Source organism: Cyclopterus lumpus, chromosome 5 (genome assembly GCF_009769545.1).
Source record: "Cyclopterus lumpus isolate fCycLum1 chromosome 5, fCycLum1.pri, whole genome shotgun sequence".
Taxonomy (NCBI): domain Eukaryota; kingdom Metazoa; phylum Chordata; class Actinopteri; order Perciformes; family Cyclopteridae; genus Cyclopterus; species Cyclopterus lumpus.
This window is the reverse complement of record NC_046970.1, coordinates 2,694,521-2,703,752: the sequence shown is the minus strand read 5'-3', so window position 1 is coordinate 2,703,752 and position 9,232 is coordinate 2,694,521. Positions and strand designations below refer to the sequence as shown.

Here is a 9,232-nt window from a genome sequence, read left to right as displayed (position 1 = left end):
GTGCATATATGAGAGTGTGTGTCTTTACAATTTGCATTAATTTCCGGAGCCTCTCCTTCATTCACTCACACGTCCATCCTCAATTCCACCCGCTCACCTCTTCCTCTCATCCCAGATGTGACCCACATGTTGTGACGCAAGGGTTACAGAAGAGTGCCCCCCCCCCCCCCCCCCCCCCCCCCCCCCTCCTCATCATCATCGCCACCCACTCTTCTCGCCACCTTCTCCTCCTCGCTCTCCCCTTCCAGTGGCGACGGCTGTAATTGATGTGCCATTGGCAATAAATCAGCAGCGCAGCAGCGACCGCTATCTGAGCGGACGGGTTGAGAGTCCATCCAGCTCGGCTCACCTCAACAACGTGTGGAATGTCCCCCCCCCCCCCCCCCCCCCCCCCCCCGTCGTTTCTTCTCAGGATTCCCGTCACTCTTAAACTAAATAAACAAAATGGAATAAGGCCGTGGGAGGACCCCTCCCTTCTAAGCCCCCCCTCCCCCCCCTGTTATGTCTTCTACCTCTCCTTTTCAATGCCCCATTCCCATTCCCAATGCCCATCGGGACCCCGTCAATTGATGGGGTGTCCTGATATCAAATCCAATCAACCCCCCCCCCCCCCCCCCCCCCCCCCCACCCCACTGCGATAACGGCCTCGGCTCCTCCGATGTGGCGGCTGCCCGTTCCCCAAAAAGCCACAGACACGTGCTCCGGCCCAAAATGATTGACATGTTTTTGCTCGATGGCGCCCAGATATCGCTCCGCAGCCCGTGTTCCAGCGCTCTTCCACTTCCGCGGGGGAGGAAATTGAAATTGAAGAGGGTTTAAAGGGAGCCAGAGAAGATGGCAAAAATGTTGAAGGAAAAAAAAAAAAAGAAGAGAAGAGGAGTGATCGACCGCATTGTCAGCAGCTGGGCGTGTCGTGAATGACGGGGTGGCGGAGACATTCGTTTCTATTGCGTCGGTCAAAGTGTGACGTCATCGTCTTCTTTCTGGGATGCGTGACGAGCCCCGGATGCAGTTTGTCGTGTCCATCGAGCCGCGGAAGAGGAATCGCTGCAGGACGCGTTTTTCTATTTCTTTTCCACCTTATCTCTCGTTCTCTCTCTCTCTCTCTCTCATTTCCTCGCTCGCTCACTCTGCCTCGTTGTATCTTTCCCTCACCCGGGAATGACAAAGGCGGAAGACGAGGCGGCCCCCCCCGCCCCCCGACGTGCCGCCGCTTCTCAAATCGGCATCTGCTCTCATCGTCTGTGCCGTCGAGCAGGACATGAGGTTGTTATTTCTTTAATGGGCCGGCTTCGTCACTTTAAAGTCGCTTTAATCTCCCGGAGTGGAGAGAGGGGAGGGTGTGACTTCTGTCTGCGGTTACCTCGCGGAGGGGCCTCGGACCACGGGGGCCTCGGACCACGGGGCTCCCCTGGTGCGCAGGTGGAGCTCTGATTTTAAAATGCAGCAGAGATGCGGCCGTTTTGATTGGCTCCCGGCTGCTCCTCGCTCGCCCTTCTGCTTCTCACTCTTCCTGTCCTTCTGTGAATGAGCGGTTCCTCCTCGGTCTCCTGCTTCCTCTTTTCCTCTTTCCTACCCCCTTGCTTCTCATCTCTCCTACGCCTCTTCTCCTGGCCCCTTTTCATTTGTGAAAATTGGATGACACCACCTCTCCCTGAACCCGCCCGCCGTTGTCTCAGCTGAGCTATGGTTTGCTATTCCATGAACATCGCCTCGACTATTTCTTTCCCCTCCTGCTCGCTCTAGTCTCTTTTTTTTTTTATCTCCTACACTTTTTGCAGCAGCAGCAGCCGCGACTAAAATTGATGTTCAATTTAACGACTCCTCTTACCGAGATGTTTAATCCTTTCAATACATCCAAAAAAGTACATTTTTCTCCCTCTGGAGTGTTTCCTGTGGCGGCTGCATAAAACAAAAGGGACGCGCTCGCATTCGTGCCTCCGATCTCGGTGAACCGACCACGCGCCCTGACCTGCATGCTCGGTGATTGATGGACGGCTCCCGGGGGGGGTCACCGAGGGTCTGAGATGAAGAGAGGAAGAAGGGAAAACCCTGCATCCCCCTTCCTGTCCACGATTCTGCCTCCCCTCTTCCTCCCTTTCCTTTTCTCTCCACAGTGTCTCTCTCATAAAACACCCCTTTCCTGCAGACACTTTGATAGTCAAGGTGAAATTGAAGCACGGGGGTCCCTCGGAGAGTTGCGTCCCGTTTTGCATAATCAGCATTTACAGGAGAAACTAATGTCCCGGTATTGCAGGAACATGATTGGCCTGTCAAGCAAACCCTCCTCCTCCTCATCACAGTGGTGGTGACGGAGGATGCTCAAGGGAGCAGATACTCTCCCCTTTGACTCCTCCTCCCTGTTCTTCATGTGTAACACCTCCATCCTCACACCGTTTTCTCACCTCTGCCCCCACATCGGGGTTTGTAGGCGTGGACTGTGCAATAGAGCCATCCATGTTCCAAGGTGCCGTCACCTGCTCTGTGAGCTTGAACATTGTTCATTTTCCACTGTTGATATGTTGCCGTGTTGCAGCAGAAGTTGAGCCAGGTTCATCCGTATTTGCCTGAGCCTGCAGCCGGGGGGGGGGGGTCCTCACTGCAGTATAACATTGCTTAAATCGCACTGATGACTGGATAGCGAGAGACAGGCAGGTTGTGAGTTTACTGCGTGTGGTCTGATGGGCTGTGAGATACGGACCCTTCAAGAACAAGTTGGGCTGAATATGCAGCATCCGTACCAGCCAGAGGGGGTTTCTACATGTCCAATGTGTCCTGATGTTGTGTATATATTGTGGGTGTAGCTCCTGAGGGAAGGCACAGTGTTGCTATCGAGAGCCCGATGCTCCGTACAGTACAGTGTGTGTGTGTGTGTGTGTGTGTGTGTGTGTGTGTGTGGCCTTCGAGCAGACCTGGAGATTCCTTGCTGTCAATGTAACGGTGCCCTCAGTTATGAAATATGAAAAGAGCTGAATGTTGTAAATCTATTCACTCATTCCAGCAACACTTCTGTTAATAACCGGCCGGTGCCTCCTCTGCTGTCTTCGGTCATGATTAAATTCAGACACACATTTGCCTTCCAGACTTGATTTGATATTATTTATTTATTACTGGGGGCAAATGTCCTTTTCTTCTTCTAATGTTGGCGGTGTAAGCCTTTTCCGCCTCTCTGCCTGCTCGATGCATAATCAATAGGAAATGTTCCTCTGCCGCTCACCCTGTTCTCTCTCTTCCTTCCAGGGCTCCCTCACTGCGGATGACGCTCCTGATGACGGCTCGCAACACTGACGGCAGGACGGCGGATCAATAGGAGCTTCGTTGCCCCGCTCTCCATCCTTCTCTCCAACTGTCTTCCCTTATCCCTAGACAGAAGAGTGGAACCGAAAGAAAACCCAGACTTGGGACCAGTACTCCTCCTCCTCCTTTCTTTATCCTTCCCCAACCCCCTAAGCCTCGCCTCTAGACAGCCCAGTCATGTGCCCCCTCGCTCGGGCAGCGGCTACCCCCGGCCAGGGGAACTTGTTTCTCCTCTTGGGGCTTTTGCTCATCATGGGCTCCTCCGTCTCTGGAGGCCGACCCCCACCCAACAAAGAATTTGCCCCCACTGAGTCGGGGCTTACACATCTGGCCATCCACAACAAGACCGGAGAAGTCTATGTGGGAGCCGTCAACTGGATTTTCAAGCTGTCTAGCAACCTGACCAAACTGCGCAGCCACATGACGGGCCCGGTGGTGGACAACGAGAAGTGCTACCCTCCGCCCAGTGTCCAGTCCTGCCCCCACGACCTGGCCCAGACCCCCAATGTGAACAAGCTCCTTCTCATAGACTACGCACAGAACCGCCTCATCGCCTGTGGCAGCACCTCGCAGGGGATCTGCCAGTTCCTTCGCCTGGACGACCTCTTCAAGCTGGGCGAGCCCCACCACCGCAAGGAGCACTACCTTTCCAGCGTGGCGGAGTCGGGCACCATGTCCGGGGTCATCATAAGCTCCGCCCACAGTCCGACCAGCAAGCTGTTCATAGGAACGCCCATCGACGGCAAGTCCGAGTACTTCCCCACCTTGTCCAGCCGCAAGCTGATGGAGAACGAGGAGAACGCCGACATGTTCAGCTTCGTCTACCAGGACGAGTTCGTCTCCTCTCAGCTGAAGATCCCGTCGGACACGTTGTCCAAGTTCCCCGCTTTCGACATCTACTACGTCTACAGCTTCAGCAGCGAGCAGTTTGTCTATTATCTGACGATGCAGCTGGATACCCAGCTGACGTCCCCCGATGCCAGCGGGGAACAGTTCTTCACCTCCAAAATCGTCCGGCTCTGCGTGGACGACCCCAAGTTTTACTCCTACGTCGAGTTCCCCATCGGCTGCACGAAAGACGGAGTGGAGTACCGCCTGGTCCAGGACGCCTACCTGGCCCGGCCGGGGCGGCAGCTGGCCAACTCTCTGGGGATCTCCGAGAACGAGGACATCCTCTTCACGGTCTTCTCCCAGGGCCAGAAGAACCGGGCCAAACCACCCAAAGAGTCGGCGTTGTGCCTGTTCACCCTGAGGAAGATCAAAGAGAAGATCAAAGAGAGGATTCAGTCCTGCTACAAGGGATACGGGAAGCTCTCCTTACCCTGGCTGCTCAACAAGGAGCTCGCCTGCATCAACTCGGTAAGCGCAGATCTCTTCTTTGTGACTTCTGACTTCTGCTCAGCACGTACGTTCTTTTGACTCATCAGTCGAGGGCGCGCGTGTTATTACGTTTATTATACGACGTCGACTTTGATGCCGACTGGATTAGCGTTGGTAAAGTATGCCACTGTGCAACACCTGCTGAAAATATATCCTTCTTAGCGTGCATGAGTGCACACACACACACACACACACAGTAGGAGTTAAAATATGAAAGACTGGACTTGATGTTCCTGAAACTGTCGACTACTCCCCTTTCTCCTTTCTTTTGTGTGCCTGCTAATTGAATCCTGGTCTACTCGTGTTACACTCATTCACGAGTGCTAAGGGCAAATAAAAAAGTGTGAACGACTCCGATTTTATATATTTCTTTCTCCTGCTTCACTTTCTTCTGCCCATTTTCCCCTCTCTGCAAAACCTCTTGGTGCTTTGATTTAGCCAGGCAGGGGACACCATTAGCCCAGTCACCTGGATCTGTGACACACACACACACACACACACACACACACACACTCACTCTAGAGACCTTAAGGCACTACTACGCAACAGTACACAGTCTAGTTTTCTATACGGTGAACACACCTTTTGTTTTCTCTGTCTTTCATGCCTCGTTCTCTTCTCTCTCCCCTCGCTTACCCGCTCTCTTCAGGCTGCATCTGCTAAAAAAGAAAAGAAGAAAACCCCGTCTCATGCCTTTGTTCCTTCTATTAGTGTCAAGTGTTCGGCCCTCTTCGTTGACCACCTGTCTCGGCGAACTCGTCCTCCATCCGATGCTCTTTGAATTCACCCATCCATCCCCTCCATCTCGCTCTCTCTTAAAATAGCTTAATTAAAAGACCGCTTTTAAAGCTTTTTTTCTTTAAATGTCAGCGCACACCGTTGCTTCTGGCAGGTGTCGACACACACACACACACACACCCGGCCCCACGCACACACGCCATTCGCCCTGTGTTGCAACTAATGCAGTGGACTACTTGGTAAGAATAGCACTCTTCTCTCTTCATTGTTCTGTGTGCACAGGTGTGTGTTGTGTGGCGGCGTAAGTGAAGGGAGCGACCCAGACGAGTCCTCTTTCTTCCTCTCTTTTGCCACATTGTGTAGATGTTGTTTTCCTGTTCAATGGTTGTCCTCATTCTTTGTTGTTGTTGTTGTTGTGCTTTTCCTGTCACACTGACAATAGCTCTGAGGCCAAAAGGCAGGCGATCTCATTTATTTCAATTAGACCTTTGCACTGGTGCAGCAAGAGCTGTGGTTTAAAAAAAAAAAAAGAAAAGAAGAAGAAATCGCAGGTCAGTGCGGCGGAGAATCATCTGTATGCGCGTCCAATGCCGTTTGTGCAAAATGCACATTGGTAGATGACTTTCCTCATCAGCATTTAGCCTGGGGACAAAACGACTGCCGTCATGATGACTCAGTAGACGGGCCGTCCCACCTCAAAGGAGAGAAACCCATCAGACGTGCTGTGAACACGGCCGGAGACATGCGGCTTCACTGGGAGCAGCTTGGAAGGCTTGTGTGTTGAGTCATACTTATGGCATGCATTGTGTTCATTTCTCTCTTTTTTTGTTGTTGTAACAATTATTTAGCAGAGACCCACAGCTCCCCATCATCTTCCCGTCAAGCCTGTTGCCATGGTGACTGGGTTCTTTTTTTGATGAGGGCTACTTTCACTCGTATTTTATCACCCTCAAAACCACTGTTGTACCTTACAAGCAATGATGATGCAATAGCCTCAGAGAGGGGCTGATTGGCTGACCCCACGACAGCAGCGACACTCGAGGGGTCACTCGCAGGTTAAGGACGGTGACCTCATGTCAGGTGCAGGGTGACTCCGCTGAGTTTGACCCGGCCATAGTTCGGTGTAGAGGGCGAGGCAGAGAGAGGGGGGGGGGGGGGAGTGCTGCACAGCTGTTATCCACGCAGCCATGATGGATGGCGGCCGGGCGCTCCGTCAGCTCCCTGCGTGGAGTTCATATTTGTGCTGCTTCATAATTTGTTGCCTCTGGCCGTCATTAGGACGAAATGTTTACAGGCACAGTGAGATGGCTTTTCTGGAAATACCAGTGTTTGGCCATATTCGAAGCAGCTCTGTCATAAAACTAAAAAAGTGTCTGCGCACACACACACACACACACACACACACACACACACACACACACACACACACACACACACACACACACACACACACACACACACACACACACACACACACACACACACACACACACACTGTTTGGTTGTGTGTGTCTCGTTTTGTCCCTGAGCTTTATTAGTGAAGCGCTGACCTTCTCCACGGTTTGAGAGTGGATCAATACAAACCATTTCCACACAGAGAGAGGTGAGAGGGGGGAGAGAGAGGGGGAGAGAGAGAGAGAGAGAGGTGAGAGTGGGGGGAGAGAGGTGAGAGGATGAACGAGTTTCAGGAGGTAAATGAGAGACGGCCGCAGGAACCAGTGAGAGGGACGAGAGAGAAAGAGGTGCAGGACGTGGGCGGGCTTAAAAATGAGAGAGGGGGAGAGAGAGAGAGAGAGAGAGTTGAGAGGGGGGGGAGAGAGGGAGAGAGAGAGAGAGAGAGAGAGAGAGAGAGAGGTGAGAGTGGGGGGAGAGAGGTGAGAGGATGAACGAGTTTCAGGAGGTAAATGAGAGACGGCCGCAGGAACCAGTGAGAGGGACGAGAGAGAAAGAGGTGCAGGACGTGGGCGGGCTTAAAAATGAGAGAGGGGGAGAGAGAGAGAGGGGGAGAGAGGCCAAAGCAACATACAGGAGAGTATTTGAAAGAGGGTGTTGAGGAGATGAGAGAGATGAGTTAGTGTGAAAATAACAGAGGGAGCCCAGGAAGAGGCTTGAAGGAAGGAGGAAGGGATTGAGAGAGAATCAGGTTTCCTGAACTTGAGCACCGACCGGTCACGTCGTCTAGGTTTGTGTCGTTCTGGAGGCAGCGGCTGCAGCTCAAGAATGGAAATAAATAAATGTTCTCTGACCGGCAGCGGCGTGACAAATATCCAACATCTTCAGCCATGAGGAGTGTGATGTCGTGCCATGTTTCGTGCTGCAGTCCCGGCCGCCTCGCCGTGTTTTGGACGTGACGTCAGTGTTGTGTTTTTCTTGTGGGCTTCTTTCCAAACTGACTGGAAAGACTGATCATCTCTCCAGACATGTTTTTAAATCTCATTTCCAACAGTTCTTCTTATTTTAGACTCAGATTCCAACCTGTGTAGATTAGAAAAGAAGAAATGCAAATGACTGCACATAACCCCGGCTAGCGAGACATGGGATTTAGGGAGGATGACTCTGGAGCTTTTTCAGAGAGAGGAATAAATGGAGAGAATGGCCGGTGAAGGGCGGACTGAGAGAAGCCTTTTTACAGCCAGGGTGAGCTTTGAAGGAGAGGCAGTGATTCACGACGAGAGAGGAAGAGCCATGGACCCAGAAACCTTTTCCTCGCCAAGAACAGCGTGAGAAAAAGGGCGGATGGTGGAAGGAGGAGGAAGAAGAAGAAGAAGGAGGAGGAGGAGGAGGAGGAGGAGGAGGAGGAGGAGGAGGAGGAGGAGGAGGAGGAGGAGGAGGAGGAGGAGGGAAAGGAGGGAAAGGAAAGGAGAGGAAGAGAGGGTGATTGAACGCTGGCTGCTGCACAAATATCACCTGGCCACCACGCTGTCCTCCTCAGCTGTGTGTGTGTGTGTGTGTGCGTGTGTGTGTCCTCCACATTAATACAGTAGCCGGCTGCAGCCTTTCAGGTTATTAGAATGTAGTTATAGAAAGTCGTGGTATTTATATTCATGTTAGCTCATCGTTGGTCGAGATGTGACACGTTCTAATTTATGCGTTCTTGCTATGCCTTTTGCGCTGTGTTGGTCTTTATATTCCCATTATTGATTATCCAAAAATCTCCACGTGTAAATATTTAGTGAATGCACCCCGCAGTATCGTTGCCATATCAAGGTTATCAAAAGATGTTAACACACGGTGACGGAGCACTTAAACGTACACTCTGTGTATAAGCTCACTTTCATGAATATAAAAATGAATATAGTTCGAGGACTTATTGTATTTAGTTAACGCGGAGTTCCTTTCTCCATTGTGTCTCCACGAGGGTCATGTGACCCTCAGTCCAGCTGCTCTCTCTTCATCACCAGATGGATGGTGAGGTGTTGAACTTTGTCACAAGGCAATGCATCAATCAATCAATCAGCAATCAATCATAGCAAGAAAAAAAAAAAAAAAAGTCAATCTCAAGCATATACTTCTCGATGCTGCATCGGCCAGCTGTTGCGTAACCCTCGGTGTCAAAGGTGAGATTTGATGCTTCACCTGAACTCCATCTTGAAATGACATTTGCGTCGTAGTTATGCGTCTTCTTAGGAGTAACTAATGAAAATAACAATTATATTGTTGAATTAATGAATAATGACATTGTGGCCTGAAAAGACAAAGTGTAATTGACCAGCTCACCTTATTAAATCCATCGTTATGAACATCGTCTGATGAGCACGGCTCACTGGTGGTAAAAACACAGTCCTGTTCAATCTGAACGGATGTGCCGGCAAATGGG

At 51.4% G+C, this 9,232-nt stretch overlaps 1 protein-coding gene across 4 annotated transcripts in view; it reads left to right on the top strand.

The window, feature by feature from the left end:
* Positions 1-9,232, top strand: part of LOC117730942 (plexin-A1-like) — a 148,637-nt gene that overhangs the window by 23,537 nt on the left and 115,868 nt on the right. For all 4 annotated transcript variants that reach the window (XM_034533018.1, XM_034533016.1, XM_034533017.1 and 1 more), the window contains exon 2: positions 3,241-4,656. In XM_034533018.1, coding sequence (XP_034388909.1) covers positions 3,475-4,656 — 1,182 coding nt within the window. In that variant the 5' untranslated portion in view covers positions 3,241-3,474. The remainder of the gene's footprint in view (positions 1-3,240; positions 4,657-9,232) is intronic.